The sequence below is a fragment of the Lycorma delicatula genome, chromosome 4 (assembly GCF_047948215.1).
Source record: "Lycorma delicatula isolate Av1 chromosome 4, ASM4794821v1, whole genome shotgun sequence".
NCBI classification, from domain to species: Eukaryota; Metazoa; Arthropoda; class Insecta; order Hemiptera; family Fulgoridae; genus Lycorma; species Lycorma delicatula.
In genome coordinates, this window is record NC_134458.1 from 35,324,040 (window position 1) to 35,349,321 (window position 25,282).

Consider the following 25,282-nt stretch of genomic DNA (forward strand, 5'->3'; position numbering starts at 1 on the left):
TAGTCAAATGTGAAAGAACATTTTTAGAAAGTATTCACACCTTTCGATTTAAAAATAACCATAGACTATAATAATATTTAACTGAAAAAATGTGTTTTTAAATTATGGCGTTTTCTCCTTTTTTTGGTTAATGTTTAATTGTTTTTATTAATTAAAATATTATTGTTACTTAACTTCTACAGAAGAATGATACTTGGATCATTCAACTACCGATTATAGGTCAATTGGTCAACAATATTAATATACACATGTAAGGTTGAACACACACACACACACACACACACACACACACACACACACACACAGAGAGAGAGAGAGAGAGAGAGAGAGAGAGAGAGAGAGAGAGAGAGAGAGAGAGAGTGAGCAAGACAGACACCTGGCGCGTGCGTATTGTAGTACATTCAAATACCTATATTTTGTGTTTATGTGTATTCGTGAAAATGTGCGTGTAACGCGTGCGTAGATTAATAATTAATTTTTAAAACCTATTAATTTAAGGTTTTATATTGTAATTAACAATATTCAATAATTATTTAACAAAACAGGCTGTGAATTTTACATAATATTTAATATATGCTTGTATATTTATTGAACGATTTCGGTATGATTAGTGGTGCGTAAAGTTGGTAGCAGTGGTTCCTATAACAATTAGGAGACATGGAAGAAGAATATGATGCGTAAGTGGGGCGGGGGAGATCCACTTCACGCCGGGACGTGGACCTGCGCTTACATGTTCGTTGTGGTGTTGTTGCTGTAGCATTGGGCTTTGGATATTGTGACAGTGTCATGTTATGAAGGACTGAGAACGAGTCACACTTGTTGATACCTATTGTGTTTATGTTATTAAATCGTATCTTATCGTAACATCAAACAGATTATGGACATAGTGCGATCTTGAAAAGGTAAAAAAGTATAAATTTTCTATATTTTTTATTATTTAAAAATATATATATATATATATAAGGAAATATAATTTTATTGTAATAAAATTCAAAACTTATGAATAAAAAAAAAGAATAAATATTATAAAATCGTGAACGAATTACACTCTCAACAAAAATATGAGCAAATTATTCTTTTTTTTCTAATAATCTTTTGTAAACTTGTTGAATATATGTATTCCGAAGGTAGGAAACATAAATAATTTTCCCGGCAAAATTCAAATTGATTTCAACCAAAATATCCTAAAATAAATATGGAATAAAATAAAAATTTTCAAAAACCGTTATTTTAAAAGAACATATCGTTTATCAAGGAAAATTTTTATATTCATTGTGTATAAAAATGAGAATTACTTAAAATAGTATTCTATGAATATTTTATAAAAATTTACATCGTCGCGTGACAACAATGCCGCATGAAACGATAAAAAAAATTAACTATGAATCACACACGATTATTTAGGTAAAATAATACATATTTTCTGATTACATAATCTTATTTTAACAGAATTGTGTATTCAAATTTAATTAATTAAATAGAAAAATGATTTTATGTAAAAATAGATATTTATTTCTGATTTTCACGGAGTTTCATCAAATTTATATAATGAATATTTTTTTTAATATTACGTATTTATTTGAATGTATTTAATACTGAAAATAATTAACATTTATTTATTAATTTTTTTCAATAATTTAATATTTTTTAAACCTTAAGTATTTATTTTAAAAATATAAATTGCGGTCATCTGAAATTAATAAAACTGCGTTCTCGCACCATCAATGCATATTGCATATTATTATTATTACGAAAAACGAGATCTTTATTAAATTCAAGAAAATTTGGATAACTCTGAGAAATATAATGATTAATATAGAATGACGTAGAAAATAATGTTTTAATAATTTATTTTTTATACAGTGTCTTTTCAATATTTCGTTGTTTATATCTTTTATTTAACGTTGAATTTTTAGTTATTAAAATTTAATTTTATTTTGATTCTATTTGATTCATGAATTAATGCTAATAATTGACCGTATGAAACGGATATATATATATGTTAGGATAAAAATAAAGAACATCAATACCTCGCAGCATATATGCTGCGAGATATGTATTTTTAAAATTATTTTACTATGTACGTTTTAAAATATTTTACTAAAAAATCATTTAAGCAGGTTTAGATATCCGCTTTTAGTAGTAAACGTTTAAGACCTTATTGTTTCCCAATTCATAATGATTTTAGTGTTAATTATAAGTTCTGATATGACTACTTACTTTTTAGTTTCATGGATACATCTACTTTAATCAGATGCTTGTCTCCTTAATCGAAAAGTTTATTTAAAAATTTGTTATTCTTAAATACACTACTACATATTTTTCTGGTAATATAATCGGGTAAATGATCTGAACGCATTACATATTCATCGAATTCATACTTTAAATTATCTCTTCAAAATTAAAATAAAAATAAATCTGTTTTATAAAATATTTAAATTTATTTAAAATTGTTAGTTTTAATATTTTAGTGAGTTCGACGTCGATTATATAATTTTTACCAGATAGTGAATTTAACTGGTAATCGAAGATATTTATTTAAAAATCCGATATTTCTAACTAAACGACTCCATTAAAGAAAAAAATAAAATTAATTATAATTTAAACGAAGTTCATCCGCGAATAAATACGGGAAACCGCATATATGCTGCGAGGTATCGGTGTTCATTATTTTTATTCTAACGTATACATACCCGTTTCATACGGCCAGTCATTAGCATTAATTATTGATTATAATTACATGCAAAGCAAAAAAGAATTTAACATGAAAATTTATAGTTTTATTAATGATATTTACAAAGAAATCATTATTTAATAACTTCTAATATGAAAAAAATTACGCAAACTGTTATCATATTTTCCCCTAAATAGTTTACGAATCATTTTAATTTTATCCAAATATTGTTAAAGTACGTTATGGACGTATTTTTATTTTTTTACGTCGTCAACAAATGATCTGTGATTTTACTTTTATGTAACGGTACTAAAGAATAGAACGTAAGCGGAAAATTAAAAAGATAATAGAAAGAACCGACCGACCAAATGATCCTCAAATGTTTCGAAACTCATATCTCCTTTTAGAGAAAACATTAAATTAACGCTCTCTATAAATGTATTCAGATATGCTAAATAAACTTTTCACTAGGTATTTCATTACTTTAAAAAAAAAAAAAATTCCCGACAGTACCATGTAAGTACAAGAATTATGACGGATCTGATAAGTTTTATATAAGTTTAAAAAAAATATTAAAAAAATATTTTTTTATACGTGTTTCCGGAACACGTACATTTTTTTTTGAAAAAAAACCAATAGTTTTTATTGATGGAATATAAACGGTTAGGTTTATTTTAGATTTAGTTTTGATTTATTTCTATTAAATTTGCCAACATATTCGAATTCCTAATAGCTTTACTGTCGCTTTACCTTTCTCTTCAAATCACCATCTGAATCAAGTGCTCCAAAGTATAATTCCATCGGTCTGGAAACCAATGATCTATTAATAAACAAATATACGATTATATACACTGTATAATTGTATATAAAATTACTATTATAACTAAATCTTTGTTATAACAAAAAAGATAACTATTGTTGTTATGATTATAAAAATAATACAATAATAAAAAATCCATTTTGCATAAAAATTCCACACAATTGCAAATAAACATTTTAAGATTTAGGTTTAAGGGACTAAAAAATCCATAAAACTTGAAAAAATCTTATAACAAAATTAATTTATAAAAACAAACGTGAGCGCGTACACACACATATGCACACCACAACGCTATAAACAAACAATTAATTTTAGAAAAAGGTTTACATCATAGCAAAGTTTGGGAAAATGATAAACCAAATTTATCCAAACCGCTAATTATTTAATAATTAAATAGCTAGTAAAGGAAATGAAATTAAACCCTCTATGATAATAGTACAGTATATAAGTAAGGGGAAAATCGTCTATAGTTGAGAAAGATACTTTTTTATTAAAAAGTAAAATTCATAAAAAGAATTAATAAATAAAATAATCCAGTTTGATAACGATAGATTATTCAAACTCATATTTAAATATTAATATAATAAATTTTAATAATTAGAATCTGAATTAACTAATTTGCATAAATAAAATTATTTCATTAATAAATCTACACATTTTTTTATAAATTTTAAATAACGATGACTTACGCGTCGAAACGCGATTTTAAAAATTGTATTTAAAAATATAACTGAAGATCCTGCTATAGCGCCATGTAAAAATACGAGTAAATTAACACACACACACAAATATACATATATATATATATATATATAAATATATATATATATACATTCTAGCTCATTTAATACATTTTATGATATAGAAAACAGATCTAAAAAAATTATATTTTAATATAATCTATTGGTTGCTAAGATTAACTAATATAAAAGGTCTTGCCTGAAAATTTTAAATCATAACTAAGATAAATATTTGTTGATAAAACAATAAATAATTGTAATTTGATTTCAAAAAAAAAATTGAAATAAGTTACATAAAAAATTATTACTTTTAACTCCATTAATTTTTTATGCAATATGTATTGTTACTGAATAAGTTTTTCTGTACGTGTAAAAAATCCCACTTATAAAAATTTACTTCATTTAATAGTGGGGAATTGAATTATTTATTGCTGAAAACAATAAATGTAACAAACAAATTCGTGATGAAGCGAATGGTTGAAGAATGTGTTAATGGCTTTTTAAATAAAAAATTTATTTCATTAAAGAATAAGCAAAGTTTACAAATATTTCATTATTTACTCCTATAAAATTTTTATTGACAAAAATAAAACAGGATAAATATTTAACAACTTTCTAGTTAGTATAAACATAAAAATATATTTCTTCAGTAATCTTTCTTAATTTTTTGCCAGATAGTTTTTTTTTTTTTACTATTCGATAAGTTTTTTAAGTAGTCTGAAATTAATTTTTGTTCCATATACCTCAATCCTTTTTTTTAAAAAACAAACGACATAACTTACTTAACTTTCTTCTAGGGTATAGAAATATATAAACAGCTTTATTTGATAATTTTTATTTTTGTTCTTAGTAATGAATAAATAAATAAAAAAATTATATATTGAAACTACTCGTAACTGAAATTTCCATGATATAATACGAATGTGTCATGAAAATTTGAAAGCAATCGATCGGTTGGTTTTTCGAGATAAAATATATCTAAAAACCTACTCAGTTATGCCAAGAATCATGGGTAAAAATTTGGTTGCGATTGATCGATTAGTTTTTTGTTTATCCCGAACAAATAAAAACTCTTCTGTTTTATATAATAGTACAGATATTAATTTTATTTAACATAAATTTAATTTGATTATTTTTGTAATATTATTCATCCGATTGATTCGAATCATTCAGTTCAATCCAGGCTCACACGGTGATGGAGACTCACAGTTCATTAATTCAATTCATTAAAGTTTGTGCTTCAACCGGCAAATCTCCACTTAGGGGAGATTTGCCGGGGAGATTAGTATTTATATAATAGTATAAATTAATTATATAACACGGGAATAATTAGTTGCCAAGTTTAAATTTTCTGTCATATTTGAAAATTATGGAAAAATTCTGTTAAATACACTTATATACAGAACTTATTAACCAATATTTGTATTTTTATTAAGCTTAGGTGATTCTTTTAGTTGCCATACCGCTGATATAATTCTACATATTATAGAGTAGTTTATTTGTATTAAAAAAGTAATTTGTATATTAATTTTCTAAAAATAAAAAAAAAGTATAAAACATTGAGAGTTACATCCTAAACATATTCCAATATAAAAGTTGTACAATAATTGTTTGTAAATTATTTGTCAATGAAATGATTGTATTGTGCAATCGGGTGTCTTGATTTTATTGTTTAATAACAAACTGGTACTTCAAGTACACTTTAATATTGAACTAAAGCATTTTTTCAAGCAGAACGTTAAAAGCTGAACAAAAAAACAATTTGTGGCAATTTGATCAAATTATGTATTTATGATTCTTAAATAAATAGTTTCATAAACGTATCTTCTGATAGATAAATTTACATTTAGACTGTTTTTCTATTGTTCATCTTTTTTACTGTGCAGTATTCAATACAGAAAATGTTTAGATCAATAGAAAACTAAAATTACATTAAAATTGTCTATTTGTCGAAGGTTTATGTACAGTTGTATTAGATTTAAATAAAAGGTTATTAAATTTAAATAGTTTTTAACTTGGAATGGTTTACCATCTTATTCTGTCAGTAAATAACAGATTAATATAAATAACTTATATGTATATATTTTTTAAATTTATTTATATGTTTGATATATGTTTATCAGTTAATTGTATGTAATAAACTTGTATAATTGAATAATCAAAATTAAAATTTGGTAGGGAAAAAGTTATTTTGACGGTAAATAGAAAGGATAGTAATAGGACGATCTTTAAGTTAATAAAATCATAACAATATTCTTTTTACAAATAAATTTTATTAAAGTACAATTTAAACATAAAATTTAGTCATAAAATCGCTGAAATATGCATCGCATATGGAACGAAATTTATTACAAGTCTGTGAATATTATTTATGAACATTTTGTTCAAATTATATTACACGCTGATTGAAGTATTAATTCTTTTTACAAAATAAATAAAGTAATAATTAATAAATAAGAAATTAAAAAGAGAATTGTAAAATTACACTCAATTCTAATGCGAATAGAATAGATTTTTTATTAATTAGTTTGACGTATTTAATGATAACTTTTTAACTTTAATCTCGTTGCTTATTGACTAGATTTTTCTATAAAATAATGCCGGAAACTTTTTGTAGATTATTACTTCAAGATCTCATTAACTTAATTTTATCTTAAAAAAATTTTTTTTTAGGCTATTAAATTTTGTATAGAATTTAGGAGGTAGAAGATTTTGAGAAGAAAGAAAGATATATGAAAACAAAATTTGGCTGCCGCAGTGTATAATAAAAAATATTCCCCAGAGATTGCATTAGTTAAATGATAACGATAGTGCTTGAAGCATTGAGTATAATACGAATTATATTTAGGTTGAAATTAATATAAACTCCAAATAATTAAAATATATGTTTCTCATAAAGAAATAAGGATACGAATATTGGTTTCCTATGACTGTCGCCGGTAATCCTCGATCATAAATTTAATTCTTTTACTATAATTTTATTTTATAATTACTTTTAAAACTTTAAAAAAATTTCGTTTTTTTAGTACCGTAATTAACAGTTAATTTTGTTGATACAGCGCATAAAATTTAATAAAATTGTTAATTTTTGTACGGTGTATTTAAGACAAATGATAAAGAAAAAAACAGAGAAATAATCAAAATATCAGCCAAAACGCTACGATATCAACATAATCAAGTGTTAGCTTTACATGTTGATAGTAGTAAAACCCTGAAATTAACCAGTTTAATCAGCCACTTTTTTACATCAGTGCAAAAAAATGGCTCCAGTGAACTATTAAAGATATTAAATTCACATTAAAACCGCATAAAAATTACATTATAATAAACAGTAGGCTTAAGATATTAAGATACATATTTTAAACTAAATTTTAGGAACTTACATGGATACATACAATCTTTAAGTAACGTTCAATTTGAAACGCTTAAAACTATGAAGTAATTTAATTCACAAAATGGATATACTATATAATATAAGCATCTTGTGAAATACAATAAACTGTTCTTGTCGGATATTTAGGAAGCGTGGGTTTTAACCATTCCTTTCCTGATTAATCAAGCATATTTCTATGAAATACACTCGTAAAGGAGACACTGGGGTAACTTATTAACTTTTCGACCGATTTTTTTTTCTTTTTCGATTTTCTTCTTTTTTTTAACCTATTTTTCTTAATAGAATTATTATTTTACGTAAAATACTTTAATAAAAATGTTGATAAACTAACACATGTGAATACAATCTGATTCTGATTATTCAAACCGTTAATTTATCTTCATTCTCAGATTGTATTAAACAGATCCGCTACAAAGCCTAAATAAAATATTATTCTTACTTTACAATCTCGAATAGGATAAAATGTAATACGATTTTGAAAAAAAATAAAGAATTACAAAAAATAGCAGCTAATAGTCAATCCATATTAACGAGTTAGGCCATCACTTAAATCGGAAATGGTTTTAGGAGATATTTAAGCAATTTTTTTTTGCAAATTTTGGAAAAATACCTATAATGAATACCGTGAAATAATTGAATTAAATAAATAATTCATTAAAGTGACTATAAAATACCCGTTAAATGTATTTATAACTGCTGTTCAAATGATTTTACTTATGTGTGTGTACAGGTTAAGGGAAGAGATTTCAGTTTACCTAGGGAAGATGTTTTTCTAGAGTTGAAACATTTTACTAAAAGTGGATAGTAAATAAATCATCTATGTTTATATTTTTCTCCTTTTTGCATCAAAAAGATAATATTCATTAAAGGAAAATGTATTTTCTTGGCAGATGTAGTGTTTATTTACTTCGATTAAAGCAGTAAAATTATTCAAATCGATCCGTAGTTTTTTCAGCATTTTGTAATGAATGTAAATTTTAAACTTAAAATTACAGAATTATTATGCTTATAAAAATAAGCGTAAGGAAAGAATAATAAGCACAAATAAAGAAAATAAAATTAATGCGAACTAGAAAATCTTATCGTTAGCGAGGTAACTCGCATAAAATGGAAACAGTGATACGTTAATTGGGATTTTACAATTGAAAAAGATTGCTTTACTTATACCTACAGGAAAAATGTTCACGAAAAATGAAAAACAAAGGATTATTAGGCTATCAAATATTCGTTTACCGAATGAAACTATTCTAAGCTGAATACAAAACATCTAAAAACATATACATTTAAGTGTTTCAATTGTAAAACGCAATAAAAACGTGTTTCATAAAAGTATGAAATAATTTACGAGTATCAGGTTCATTTTGAATCGATATTTTGTTTATAATTCATTTGACACAGGTTCGTTCCTTTTCAGGATGTTATGTGATGACGTTTAACTGAGATGTAGCAGCAATTAAATTTATTGTAGTGTTAGCGTCGCATTAAATTGTATAGCTTCAAATATATAATTTTGACATAAATTCGATTTCACCTTACAATTCTTTTTTTTGCTTGATGAATTAATTCACCACACAAACTTTGTCGCTTGTACGTGGTAATATGAAAATGGAATTTTGTAGTGTATAAAAAATATCATGCCTGACCAGGACAACCCATATATGCCAGGACCTGGGACAACCCGTATGAACGGGTGAGACGCTACCATTGCGATATGGAGATCGACAAATTTTCTTATATTCGAATAAAATCTTTTGTTGTACTAAATTTAACCGACGTATAACCGGTAGGAAATTTTTGTTGCAAGTTATCAACTTCAGTTTCATAAGAAACTTTCAATTCCCATAAACTGAAAGAACGATTGCAGTTTTGACAACAGGTTAACAATAATTACCATTTTCATCCGTTCCTACTATTTTCGAACGAAGCTACTTTTACCTGTAACGGCATAAACACACACGGAATACCCATTGATGGTCTGAAGAAAACTCACATGCTGTAAGTAATAATATATTTTTTGAAATGTGCTAAACTTGATGGAGCGCTTGCACATTTCACGAATGAAGTAAGAGAATTTTTAGATAAAAAATGTACCGGTAAATGGATTGGACGTAGAGAGCCGGTAAATTGGCCACCTAGATCAACGGACCTTATTCCCTTACATTATTCTTTATAGGGATAGATAAAATGGAAGGATATAAGCAAAACGTAGACACACGTGATGAACTGATAGCTCGCATTCTTAATTCTGCTGACCTCATCAAGGAACGCGAACGTGTCATTAGGTTGATGACAGAAATGTAAGGAAACAGTTGAAAAGTGCATCGATGTCAATCGTGAAATTTTCGAACAGTTATTGTAAATTAATACAGTATAAACCACAATGAATAACTTTTTTAAAGTAAATTAAAAGCATTTTAATTTTTCGAAAGTCTAAATTACTAAAATAAGCTGTTTTTAGTTTTTACGAGTCCATTAAATAAGTTAATTGTTTTTAATAATAAAATTTGATTTATTTTTGTTTTTCTTTTAAATAAATTTTCTCAGAATTAAATTCTCTACCAGTTTTGATATAAAATTTACGTATTTATTATTCATTTAACAAAGTTACTACTAATACTATTACTAAACCTAAAAAAACGTATTTTTCATTACCAAATCATTGTTTTACGTTGGATATCATGAAAACTATAGAATATACAGTTCTGGAACCTGTTTTATTCGATTTTTCAGGTCAAAAAGCATAAGAAACTATCAAGTATTACTCTTATATAAAGCCTTAAAAATTTCAGTTTGACCTCATTCCACCGGGGGAACTGAAATCCGGGAGAAACTTTTCGCTAGCCGTAACTTTATAACAAAGCGTTTTCGGACCTATGTTTGTATGCATTTTTTTCCTTATTTCAAGCTCTGGAATCAGTTCCCAAATTATTTCCCTTCCCTCCTGAATCACTCGGTATATATTTATATGCATAAAATGTCTTTACATTTGTATGAGTATATATATATATATATATAAAACAAATTATGAATCGTTGTTGAAAACAATTACTCCAAATAACTCAATTTTTTTTCATTTTAAACAATACACACAAATTTCTTCTTTTTTTAACATAGGACTACGTCTTTTTCCACGAGTTTTAGTGGTGAAGGGGTGCGTAAGGAGTCAAAAATTACAAAATTTGAAACGCTTAATTTACAGAAACTATAAAAGCTATGTCAATGAATTATGTACAATTGGATAAAGAGCAGATTTTAGACCCTAACCGTAGGGTTAATCAGCTGAGTCAGATGCTTGAGAAGCGAGGAGGAGCGCGGCGATAATGAGAATATTGCTGAAGCTCGACGCAACCCCGCGTTGAGCTTGCTTCGAAATTCAGAGAAAAATATTATTACCACCAGAAAAATTAAATAAAATCAGTGGCTGAGAATGCGAGGAATCAGAAAAGGTCCAGTATGTCGAAAGCTGAACAAATATGAAAGTAAATGTCCAAAACAACAAAAACGAAATTTCCAAATTCGTCGTACTTGACTTCATCTCTGTTAGTCGTTGACTCGGAGTGACTAACATCACGGTGTTTTTTTAAAATTTTTTATTTATTACGTGCTTCCATAAAACATTCGATTTTATTTCACACTTTTTACAAGTGAAAATAAACTCAATAATTATGTAATCAAAGGAGCTGCTAACTAATACCGACGACTATAAAGATAGAGTTGAAATTTTATCTTTGAGTAAAATAAACCACAAAAAATCTAGAACCTCACTTAAAAATATAAAAAAAGCATATTGTGAATATTTTACAGTCTTTTACTATTGTGTTTTTTAATATTTATAAACGTTTATCTTCTTCAACATATCAAATCAGTCATTATTGATTTCGTAGATCATACCATCATTGTATTTATATCAGAAATAATTACTTAATAGATTAACAAATTCTAGTATATCAATATTCAAAAAACTATTCATTAACAAAAATAAATTTTAATTAAAATAGATTTAAATATGAATAAATCCGTCAGACAGGCGTTGTACAATCGCTTACTGCGTTGCGTTGTTAATATCCCTTTTTGTAATAGTATTTAATTAGTTTTCCATTGTACAAAATGTTTGGAAAACGTTGTTAGATAAATTTTTATGGAATAATGAAATTGGTTTCGTTTAAAATAAAATCAAACCGATTGTTATCTGTGACGCGTCCTAATTATTCGCTAAGCCGTTTATCGTTATTAAATTATTATATCATGATGGAACTAAAACATGTTTTTAGGAAACAACAATGAGTTGTTAAATAATTTTTTTCAGTGCTGATAAATGAGTTTATGTTTTTAAAAAAAGTGATGTGTGTAGTTTAAAAAAATATTTATCCTGAAACAATAATATACATTTATATCAAAGCAGATAACAATTATCTTTGTGTTACGCAACATGTTTCAACATACAAGAAAAGGAATTATTATGTTTAATTTTCAATTTCTAATAAATTATCAAACGACATAAAAGATTTTCAAATCAATCCATTTAAAATAAATTAAAAGATCTCCTTTTACAGAAAAAATATTACTCAGTCGTTGAGTTTTTAGATAAACTTGAATCTTCTGCATACTGTTTTAAAATGTATTCGAGTAATTTTAAATTAAAGCTTTTACAGTTGTTATGTTACCTATTCATTTTATTTAATTATTACCTTTACGTAGTTACGTAGCTATTATATATAATTATTATTTTTTTGTTAATTCATTTTGTAAGTTTTAATGCCTTTTTAATGAATGATTTTCTACGGTTTAATTTGATCCTTACAGAGAAATTCTGGAACAGTTCTTTTTTGTTAACTGTGGGATAAAGTATGATACTTTATCCAAACTGATCTATATAATGGATTTTATTTTCTCTATTTAATAGATTATTTATTAACTTCGCTTATTAGAATAGGTAGATTTCATAAGAAATCTACCTATTCTAATGGATACCATGATTCGATTTCCAAAAAAATTTGACATATCTTCGCACTTCATAAAGCCCAAGCCGAAAACCGCCATCAGCTCAAAAGTTTATATGTACATTTATATATATATATATATTTTTTTTCTATAAGTGACTGCCGTAATTTTGCGCCAATCACTTTCAAATTGTTCCTTAAAAATAATTCGTCCCAAAATCTCGGTCGAGTTTGTTAACGGTCAAAATTGGACCGTGGGGGTGGAAATGGAGGGGCTTTTTCGAAAAGACAAAATATCGCTATAACTTTCTTATTATGTAAAATATCAAATTCGTTTAAAATGTCTACTATTCTTTCAATAAGAGCCTAAAAATTATGTAACTAAAGTTTTTTGAAATCACCAATTTGTAATGACCAATAATTTGGTAATGATTTCAAAAAATCGTAATTTAAAGATAAAAATAAAATGTTATTTCTCTTTAATAAATGCTTCTTAAATATAAAATGTTGGTGCCTATATAAAGAAAAACTCCGCCCATATAATTTTTTTTTGTAAGAAATATATTAGGCAAGAAACCTGGGTTTTGAAAAAATAAGAATGTCGAGTGGATACTACTGAACGTAAGTTAAGGATCCTTGGAATACAAGTAAACGTATAATTTTTTTACCTTAAATTTTCCAACTAAAAACTTGTAGAGAGTATTTTGAAAAAAAAATTGTGTAATAAAATCAATGAAAAACCAAAAAAAAATCAACTTTTTTTATTAAAAACAAAAAGAACAACTTGAAAATTCGAAATAAAATAATTATTACTCTAATTGGAAATACTCTAATTATTAGCATGTCTTCTATATATATATATATATATATATATATATATATCTGGCTACTGGTATACAGTCCAATACTAATTTTCTCTTTGACATGACAGGCATTGACTGCTCTGGTCATTTTACCCTATGAGAATGGAAATTTTTAACGAATGAAAATTGCCATGTCTGACCGGGATTCAAACCCAGGACCTCCGAATGAAAGGCTGAGATACAATCGCTGTAAATGTAAATTCTCCTTTCATGGAAAATATCTTTCATTAAGGAAATTTTCCATACCGCTGTAAATGTAAATTTTCCTTTCATGGAAAATAACTTCCACTAGGGAAATTTTCTATACAAATTTTCGTTACACGGAAAAATGTAAACCATGTATTTTTTTTCTTAGATTTATTATTAGGTCACTTGTAATAACTTCGTTTACAAATAAAAGTGTTATATTTTTTATAATATGTCTCGTGTTGCTTGATAATACATAAAAAATATACATGCAAATCCAGTTTTTTGAATTTGTTAAAAAATTAAAATTTTAAAATTATTTTTGCAACTTTTAATCATATTAATGTACACATTTTTAAAAATATATTTTGAATGCTTTTTTTGTGTTTGCTTTCACTGGTAATTCTGTAATTATAATTCGGATTTATTAAAAGAGTAATCAATTTGTTTTAATTCAACCATTAAAATGCATTTTAAAATTTTATTTGGTTACGCAATTCTGAGTTAACAATTACTGATATTTCTTTTTTTTCAATCCGACATATCTACTGTAAAAAGTTTTTAACCATTTTAATACTAAAATCTTCCCTGTTGGTCGATTTTATTTCATTGTACTCGTAAGTAGAATTTTAGGTTAAATTTTTTAATATATTTTTTTTCTATAACATGAAGAGCAAAATCTTAGAGACGTGCTAGTCAATATACTCTTAGGATCACTGTTTTTATCCAGTTTTTATACATGTACAGGGGTAAGGTTGGTAATAAAATAGAAGGGTATGCCTATGAGTTGAATACGGTTTTACAGATTTCTCTACTAAAAAAAAAGGTTTTCTTGTATATGAGCCAATACTATATAAAAAAGTAATGGAAGAAAACATAATAGAAAAAACGTCGAGTCTATGTAATAGAAAAGTTGTTTAACCGTAGAATATTTGAGTATTAACTTGAAATTTTATACTGTTTTATATTTTATTATATTGAAGAATACGTTTCAAATTTAATTCAGATCTTTTTTGTTGGGTAGATCAATTATTTAAATAGATTTTGGTCGATTGTAAATTTATTCTAAAGTTTAACTTCATAAAATTCAGGAAACAGTTAAGATTATTATTTTGGCATTATCTGTTTAATTGGTTTTTAGTTGTTCTTATTCATTCCTTCCTATTATGGTTCAATCGAGTCAACAAATTTGTTATATTATACATTCCGAATTACCAGATCTAATAATGGATGTTACAAATACCTCATGTTACAAATTTTATCGTTCACATTTCTTTCTATTATTAATTTGGCTTAACCTTAATTTTTTGACTTCTTTTTCCCTTTTTTACAAAACTCAGCCATAAAATTCTTTCTACTTCATCCTTCTTTAAATTTAATTCAATTTGTAATTTCTAACTCTCAATCTACCAAATTTTAATCTTTTCCTGTAACGACTCACAAATAATGTAATTCTTTGTAATACCAAACCTTTTCTTCATTTCCACTTAAAAACCTAAAAAAAAACCATCTCATTTTATTGTGCTTTTTATTATGGATCGGTCTTACTATAAATTAATCTATAGAAACCGTACAATAATAAAAAAGAGTGTATGTTTGTCGTAAACTCTATTTAGCAGGTCTGTTCACATTCCAGAACGATTTGCCACCTATACTTTATTCTCATATGAAGTTTCGTTTTCAGTCGATGTTTTAGACAACTGAATAGCGATATGTCATATTACGTTTTATAGAACCGGTGTATATTTTGCTATATCTTCTATTTTCCCTGACTTACGAAAATGTTTAAAAAATGACTTCGAAAAAAAGACCCCATAAAATACCATTACGTACTACAGAAAAGTGCAAGATTATAAAAGAATACAAAAAGTAAAATACAATCAAATTTAACGACGTAAATAGCCAACATCACTGGAAAAACCACTTATGTAAAGACCGGAAAATTTGTGACCGGTCAGTGTACGACGTGATAAAAAACTAAACTACATCGGAGAAAAAGTTGAAGACTTCGATAAAAACGCTATCCATAGAAAATAACTTAAATTCTATTTTCAAAATTATAAATAATATGAGAACTAAGTAAGGAGAATGGTCTTCTAGATTTTCGGAAAACCGTGTTTTAAAAAGTTTAAAAAATATATAAAACGCAGATGGGAAAACGAATTAATTGGTTGAATTAATTAATTTTATTAAATTTTTCAAATTGTGCGCGATTACGAAATAGCAGGACTACTGGAAACCTTGTATGAATCACTCTTACTTTGCCTTCTTCCACTCTTGTAATAGCAGTTTGCTTATGCGCTCTGAATGAGCTGGACGAATACAGTTTAGTACAGAATCTTAAGGCTTTCTATTCCAAGGTTCTATCTTGTGAATTGAATGCACTCTTTATTAAAAGCTTTTTTCAATACGTTTAATTATATTCTTTACTTTATAATTTTTTTGGCATTCTTGTAGTCTATACGACCAAAGAAATGAGTATTACATGCATTTCGCGCAATATAATGTATAAATATTGAAGAGTGATGGTATAAAGGAGTACGCACCAAAATATATTAGTACGACGAAGCTCAAAGACGTATAAGGTACCAGTGGCTCTTTGTGGGGTTACTTTGAGAGGAAAACATAGCGTAAGGTGTACTGAAGAGGAAACTTACTTGAAGAGGGACCTATTGAAGTAGTTCAAATTAGATTGTGACAAGTGAGTGACATTAAAAGAAAAGGGTACAGATTTGAGGGTGATATGTATATCGATATATCGAATTATTTATCAATATATTCAACTTTTAAGTGAAAATACAGAATGTATTGTAATTATCTATCAATATATTGTTTTATATTTAACAAAATATATGATTTTATATTTGTGAATTTATTTGTGGGTTAAATTATTTTAATTTTGATAAATAAATAAGTCATTTTCTATTTGGATACAAAAATATTTAAAAAACTTTTATGAGATATCAAATACATCTAGATGAATTATCGGCCCGATAAATAGTTATTTTTATAATAAATATTAAATGAATTAAATCTAACGAATATAACTGTATTAGGTAAAAGTAAATGATAATTAGGATTGAAAATCTGATAAAATAAAATCAGTTTCTTAAAGTAACAAAACTTTCGTCTTTAAATTTTCTTAATTTTTTCTATTTTGAAAAATAATACATTTTATAATGTAATTTTATGACTTTCACTTATTTTTTTTTCTTCTAGTTTTATAGATAAATCACATAATAATTGCGGCTCTTATTCTGTTGGATTTTACTTAAAAGCCAGTTCAAAATTACTTTACCGTCAAAAAAGTTAAATTTAAAATTGTTTTTCAAATGTTTAAAGCCTTCTTCAATTCTATTTTACTTAATTATTAGTTCTTGTTGTTTATTTTATTACTGCAGAAAATATTATTTCTTTCCGCACTTAGTTTTGTTAAAAAAATTAAGAAAAAAAAACTTTAAATATATAAAAATTATGCCTACATATTAGTTATAAGAACGATTTTTTCCTCAAAACAGCGTAAAAATATAATTAGACTAGTGAAATTTATTAGATTATACCCATAAAATAAATAATAATAATAATAATAACAAATAAATTTCAAACAGGTAGAATGTAAATTAACAAGAAAAAAAAAATTTTCTTGTACAAGGGATAAAGTTCCTGTTATCCAAACAGTATAAATTTTAGTAGGAATTCGTTGAATGAAAAAAAATGCCAATACTAGTCGATTTAAAAACAAATTCATTATTCAACACTTTATACTTGTAACGTAGACTTATTTTTTAAACCTAACAAATACGATGGACGTGCGAGGAGGATAAATTAATAATGGAGAAAATAGATTTAAATTTTTTAAAAATTATTGTTTATAGAAATAAACTTAAAAATTTATATTTTAAAAATATAATTGAATAAACTTCAATATGTACTCGTATTTTGTAGATTTTTTTTCAAATATTGAATATTTATCAAACATAATAAATAAAATTTCCTTTAATAATAAAATAAACTTGCCGATCCAAAGCACAATTTTAATAATTTGCCAATAAAAACGATAAATTTATATTGAAAAAAAACAACCTTAAAGATTTATTTTAATGCTAAGATAACTACAAAATTTCTAAAAAAAAAAATCTAAACGTTACCGGTACTAAATATTAAAGAAAAATTAAAATTTTACTACCGATTTATTTATATAAAGTGAATAAGAAAAAAAATTTAATTGTAAAAATTCAGTTTTTATTTGTTACAAAAACGTAAATAATACGAGGATAAATAATAAGGGACATAGGCTAAAAGTAAAATAATTTTCTAATGATAAAACAAAATATTAGTAAATAAAATTAATTATATAAAATAAAATAAAATAAATAATCCTTAAAAAATTTTTTAAAATTAATTATGTATATTAAATTAAATTAATATATAAAATAAATAAATTATAATTTTACGCTATAATTTAAATATACTTCCTTTTTCCACGAATAATTTACTTTTTAAAAATAAGTATTAATAGTTAAAATTAAGAAAGCTCAGCTTATATTCAGTGTGGAATCGACGACTGGGTTCTTGCTACCTACGACGTTCCGTCGCGGTACACGCTTCTCTCCACTTTAATATTAGCAATGGTAACACTAATTCAGACATTCCAGGTAAAAATTCTGAGCGTTTGCGTATTTAAAAGAAATTAAGTTAATCAAAATGATAATTTTTTAAAACGATTTTCGATTCTGAATCATTATTTTTTCTATGCTGTAAATGACAACGATAAATTTTTTATGTTTAAGTTTACGTTTGTATTTATATATATAAATAAATTTATTTTAAGAATTTTTAAGAAGTTATGTAATTTTCTTGTAATAGTCTCAAATCTATTATAATTAATGTTTATTTAGTTATAACTTTTTATTTATTATAATAAAAATAAGTGTATTTCCAAAAAGACCAAAATTACGGTTCGGGTAATATGTTATGTAAGCTTTCATAATTTATAGACAGAATTTAAATGGAATATTTAAAAAAAAATAAAATTCCCATACTTAAAAGTATAACTACACTACAGAATATGTTGATTTTTTAACAATTATTATAATGCTCAGATTCATAGGAGAAAGGATTCGAGATAATAGGAAAGAACCCTCGTTCTCTTATTCTCATTCTCTTTATGATGTCTTTTAATTTATATCCTTTGCTTTCTCTTTGCTTTCAAATAAAGATTTACCAATCTAAAGAAGATGTTCTGATGCAGCAATCCCCAGTGGTTTTAATCAGAAATGCGTACAAGTTAGTCGGTTATTAAGAGCCTTTTTTCTACATCCGAATGAAGTACAATGTAGTAAGACAAAACAAAACTTTTGATAAATATATATTTCAGTTTTCTTCGTAAAAATTCTGGCTGAATATTTTAAACCGTGTTATATAAAAGAGGAAAATTTAATTGTTGTACAGAAAAATAGTTGAGATCTCTAATTTAAATGAAAAAAGGAAGTAAAAAAATCTTCATTAGTCTCTCGACTGGTTTGATGTATTTCTTCATTCCTCTTTGTTCCACGCTAATCTTTTAATATTTTATTTTTTATATGTTACATTATCGATTAGGTAATTTACGTGTCGCAAAGTAAATTAAAAAATATTATAAATATAAAAATTTATATTGTAAATAATCTTTGTTATATCCAACAGTGTTTTCTCTACACACATTTCCGTTCATTTCTATCTCGACAAAACTTGAGTCCCTTAGTATTTTATTTACAAACGTTTTCATTTGAAACTTTATCAAACTACCTAATTTTTCTATTCTTTTCTGATATTACATATAGCCTGTCTTTTTTATCTTTAAGGCATTCCTTCTACAATTTTTTTACTGTCATAATGCATAAAAATCATCAATATATTAAACATTTCTATATAATTCCAAAATCTATGTTTTATATTACGCTTCGTTCAACTCAAGTTATCCGATTCTCCTGTTTATTGAAACGGGAAATATTAAAAAAAATTGTGCTAATGTATAACCTCGCGTTTATAATTATATTATTGTAACGAAATAAAATAAAATATTGAAAATTATGAAATTTTTTTCTTACGTTATGTGAATTGCTGATCGCTGTTGTGTTGAAATGTCAGAATCTCAGCCTTTCATCTGGAAGATCCAGTGATAGAATCCCGGTCCCGGTCGGGCATGGACTTTTCAAAATCTTCATTCTATATTCTCATTCGCAAGCTTCAAGCTTATAAGATGAATTAATCATTTAGTTAAAAAAAAAAAACCAGTTAACTTATAACTCTATAAAAAACATAATTTTTCTAGTAGTATGTAAAAAATGTATCGACATGTAATGTAGCAGATTATAATTATGTAATGAAGTTTTAAATTTTTTCCGTTCGTTGTTCTTATAAGGAAAATTATTTGATAATGAATTCAATGTAAAAATTGGTTGATTGGAGTATTTTATTTCAGGAGGTTTAGTAGGATTTTTGAGGTGGCTTGGATTTTTTTTGATAGGTATACTTCAAATACTCTTAGGATGTATTTAAATTTTTTTTTTTGTTCGGGTAGCTTAATTTTAAAGCTTAACATTGAAATTGTTGTTATGATTTATTTCTCTGAACATTTATAAAATTTATTTATTTATTTATACATTCAAAATGTATTGTTACCTTAGAAGAAATAACAATATCATATTTTAAGGACATAGTAGGTAGTTTATAAAAACTAACTGCTAGTTCATTGTTTTTAAAAATGTTGCAATGAGAAATAAGCGTTTTAAATAACATTTTTCTTTGCTGATTAAAATTAAGTTAAAAAAAAATTGTATAGAAATACGATCGGCTGAAGAATTCTGTTTTTTATATTCACACTGATTTATCTATAACGTTAATTAATTTTTATACGGTTCATATATCTTAGGTGTTTATAGTGTAATTGGAGATAAAAAATACGTAAAGCTGATGTTCAATTAAAAGGAAGATCGTACGCTGTTAAAAAAAAATAATAAATATAAATAATGATTTATTTCACTGCATATCGTTCTGTAGTAGCCTTGGAATCCCCTCCATATTTATCTTACCAATGAGAATGATCCACAAATCAAAATGCCTTCCTCCATTATTCAACCAATCAGTCTATGACACGGTTACCGATCTCGTCCTGGATGTAAAAGATAAATAGTTAACTTCCGCTTTTCATAATTTTAAACAACATTTTCATTATACGTTTGAAATTAATATTAGTGTATAAAAAGGCAATTCTTATATTCACGTTCTGTTTAAGAATTTATTGAATTATAAAAAATTATTCATAAATCGATCTATTTTACTTTTATCAGATCTTAATTTTTATATTAGCTTATTTATTTGTATTTTAATAAAATCTAACCAAACTAAAATTTCGTCATGTTGATCTATGAACTGAAATATCCTTAAGTTGACAAAAATTACTGTTTTATACATACATACATATATATATATATATATATATATATATATATATATATATATATATATAAAACATGTGTTAAATAAACAGCTGTTAATTCGGGTACCAGTTTTTAGCTGTTATTTGAATGAGCAGAAATATGTTGGATAACGGGTTTCTAAATCATTAATATAACATTTTTTGGTTAGGTTAGGGTAGGTCATTGTGAGATTTTGTTAGTATCTTTAATTATTGTGTAAGGTTTAATTGTTTTTCTCTAATGATAATTGGAAAATATGAAAAAAAAGAAGAGAGTAGTACGTTTTGTTAATCTGTTTGTTGTATTGAACATTTTTGAATAAAAGATATATATATATATATATATATAGAATATATTCATGGAATATTTTTTAACCCTGTCAACTATATGGGACTATCACACTATTAGGTATCCATGGGTTAACTTAGGTAATAAATTCAAATTCTTCAAATTCAAATTCTTTTATTTCTTTCACTTTTACAAAATTAATAATTAATGGAGTAATCCTAATACTAATTATAATTGTACTCTAAGGTTATCTATTCATAGTCTAGAACCAGTATTAACATTGTTTTATAATACAATTTAATATTCATTACGTAACTTAACTTAATCATAGTTAATTTAACATTGTTTTATAATACAATTTAATATTTATTATTAAACGTAACTAAATCATACTTAACATATATGATTTATAATCGGAAGTGAGTTTTGTAAAAAATGAAAGATTAGGTGTCCACAAGGGTCTTGCCCGTTTTGTGGCACCAACCCTTTTATATTAATCTGTTTAGTTAGAGTAAGGGAACAAAAAGGAAACAGTTTTATCTTATATAGGAGAATAAATATACTTGCAATTTGCATTGAAAGGAACAGCCGAATATTTCTAACACGAACAACTAACAACACTAACAGTACAAAAGCTCATATTGTGTACATAACGTATATGTATATTAAACTAAAACGTTTAACAGTATACAGTTAAGTATTAAAATATTTCGTAATGTTATAAAAGTAAGTTTTAAACTATTAAAGAGGAATTAAACCGAAAAATTAAGACTTTCTTACGAATAAATAATTTTAAATTAAATTCACGATACACTTAACAAAATTTATTGTCTCTTGATGTTTTTCTATTAACCGTGCTTTCGATTAAAAATGAAATGTTTTATTTAAAAAAATTTCCGTCAATTTTAGACTCATTTTTAAGCTTAGCCGAAAAAATTTGATGGAATCATAAAGTTATTTTTTTCAACCGTTCCCGAATACATAAAAAATCTTTTTATTACAAATTTTACCGGATTGACCGAATTCTTATTTTATCATGACGTAAAACAACAAAAGATTTCTTATATATTGTAAATAATATTTTATTTATGTTATTTTTATATTTAAAAAATTATATTTTAGTTTTTTGCTTCTTTTATTAACGGAAAAACTTTGTACTGTTTTTACAGGGATATAATAAAGAAGGATTTTGGTGACTAGTCGGATTCAAAATGGCCGACAGTCGAGATTCACCGCTTGTAAACGAACACCTCTTGGGACTGGAATTAAACCAGTGTGGAAGTACGATCAGCAAAGGTAACGCTTCTAAAAAAAAGGAAGAAGATTTACCAGAGCGAGGAAGTTGGACAAATAAATTGGATTTCATATTATCTGTCGTCGGACTGGCCATAGGATTGGGAAATGTATGGCGATTTCCTTATCTTTGCTATAAAAATGGAGGCGGTGCTTTTCTTATTCCATATTTTATGACGCTACTCTTGGCCGGAATTCCGATGTTTTTCCTTGAACTCGCACTCGGCCAGATGCTCACTATAGGAGGGCTTGGAGTTTTCAAAATCGCTCCGATATTTAAAGGTAACTGATCTATAAATATATACATACGTTCATTAAAATGTTAGTTTTAATAAAATGATTTTTTTTTTAATTGTAGTAATATTCAGAAATCTTTCTGGTTATATACTTTACATACACACGGTGAAATATGTTAAAATTATATTTGATTATACAAAAATTTTAAATCTTAAATCAATTTTAGTTTAGTATCAACAAATTTATTAAGATTAAAGATCTATATAAATGAAAAATAAACTTATAAAATATAAATATTTTATATTTTTTTTCCTTGAAGAAGATTTATTTTTTATTATTTCTGTTCGAAATAAATAAAATATTAATGCTTAATCTCATTAAAAATACATTAACTTTCTCAGTTTTATATTTTTATACTGTTAGCGTAAATTATTTATTTTTATAAAGTCTTTTTTTTTTGTAATAACGTTTTATTATAATTTGAAAACATTAAAAAGTACGTTCAATTAATTTTTATGCTAAAACACAATTCAAAGTAACTACTTAGTTATCGGTTTGTTTAGTTACATAAATTTAACGATAACATATTCATTTGCAATAAAGTCAAGTAAATACGCGTACTGAAAAGAATTTATCAAAATATATTTATATTTTTTATTTAGAATTTACGTTTTTTTTCATTTATATATTTTTAATCCGATCTTCGAGGCGGAATGGTAGCGTCTCGACCTTTTATTCTGAGGTCCTGGGTTCGAATCCCCTTCAAGCTTATGTGGTGATATGATCAAACAAAAAAAAAATGCAATGATATAGTAAATGAATATCAGTTAATTCAGTGTAATAACTAATTGTAAAAGAAAACAGTTATTTGAAATGATAGCAAATAAAGTAAGTAGACAATTTTTAATTTATAAATTACTAATTTATAGTTTTACGGTTTAAAAATTAATGAAATGTAATAAGAAATACTTTTTTTTTATTAATAATGTTGTTATATTTAATAAAAACAATATTTCAGTTTTAAACATTATATTTAATATTTTTGGTTCTGCATAAACATGATTTTGATAGTCATAATTTTTTTATTAATCTATACGAATTATATTTAAATGTATTAATAATTTTAGCATTTATTACTTTTTTTCAATAAATAAGCCAAATTAAAGTAATATTGTATTTATAACACAAAAAACTTATGGGAAATTAAAATGATTATACAGATATTAATTTTTTTTTTTAAATTGTTGACATTACATTATTTTTATCTGTAGTTCTGTAAAAAAAATATAGATCATAGTTGTTAAAAAATGAGAGAAAAGCAGGTTCCATTCTATCGATTAGGTTCCTTCATTTTTAAATAATACATTTTTGGTACATTAACTGATTTCAAAGTACAGTCGTTGAGTACAGTCATAATACAAGTTGAGACATCTTTAACCGATTTTGAGATTTTAGTTTAGTTTCCTTCTTTCAAGTCATTCGAAGAAAAGATTTAACAAATAAAATAAATTGAAATAAGTAATTCTTTTATTTTTTTTCCTAAAGTCGACTAAAAGTCAGGAAAGACATCGTATGTTATTCGATTAAAAAAATATTGATTTTACTAAAATTAACTTAAAATCGTTTTGATAAATCATCTGATAAAATTTATTAATATATATAAACAACTATGAAGCCATCTGTATGTAATGGAATGATATATACTGAAAAAAGTTGGAAAAATGCAAAAAACAAAACCCCTCCTTTAAAAAACTAGAAGTAAACGAGTATATAATAAACTCGGTTCTGATTCAGGAGTAGTTTTGGATAAAAAACAAAAAAAAACACGTTTTTTTTTATTGAAAATATTTTTTATTACTAGTAATTGTCAAATTCATAATTTTATCGATTCACTAAAGCAATCTCTGCCGTATCTCAGTTGTTCATCACGATTTGAAGAAATAAGATATTTTATTCATAATAAAAAGTAAAATATATTATTTATAAAAACATATTTGATGTAATTAATATTTACGGAAATCTTATTGACTAAAATAAATTTAAATGACCGCCATTTTGAAATTTTCGAAAGTAAAATTTTTAAACTGATTAATTTTGTAAAAAATGTTGTCAGGTATCTGGTCTTTAAGTTTGGCCGATACTTTTTTGATATATATATATATATGTAAAACTATTAAAATTATGGTTATTTAATTACAAAGTTACCAGTAGCTAATTTATTTTTTCCTTAGGTAATTTACGTCTAAATTACACCACCACACAATTTTTCTATGTTCATAATTTTAACATAGTTTATGCTTTTTTTCATGTGTAATATTTATAAAACTTTTCCATGCTATCAGTTTTATTCTTGTTATTTTATTGGACTTTATCCCGCCAACTTATGC

At 25.3% G+C, this 25,282-nt stretch overlaps 1 protein-coding gene across 1 annotated transcript in view; it reads left to right on the forward strand.

The window, feature by feature from the left end:
- Nucleotides 1-717: 717 nt before the first annotated feature.
- Nucleotides 718-25,282, forward strand: part of Gat (sodium- and chloride-dependent GABA transporter) — a 99,770-nt gene continuing 75,205 nt past the window's right edge. Inside the window, exons 1-2 of the mRNA XM_075362729.1 lie at nucleotides 718-902; nucleotides 22,535-22,940. Of these exons, the coding sequence (XP_075218844.1) occupies nucleotides 22,577-22,940 (364 nt within the window). The 5' untranslated portion in view covers nucleotides 718-902; nucleotides 22,535-22,576. The remainder of the gene's footprint in view (nucleotides 903-22,534; nucleotides 22,941-25,282) is intronic.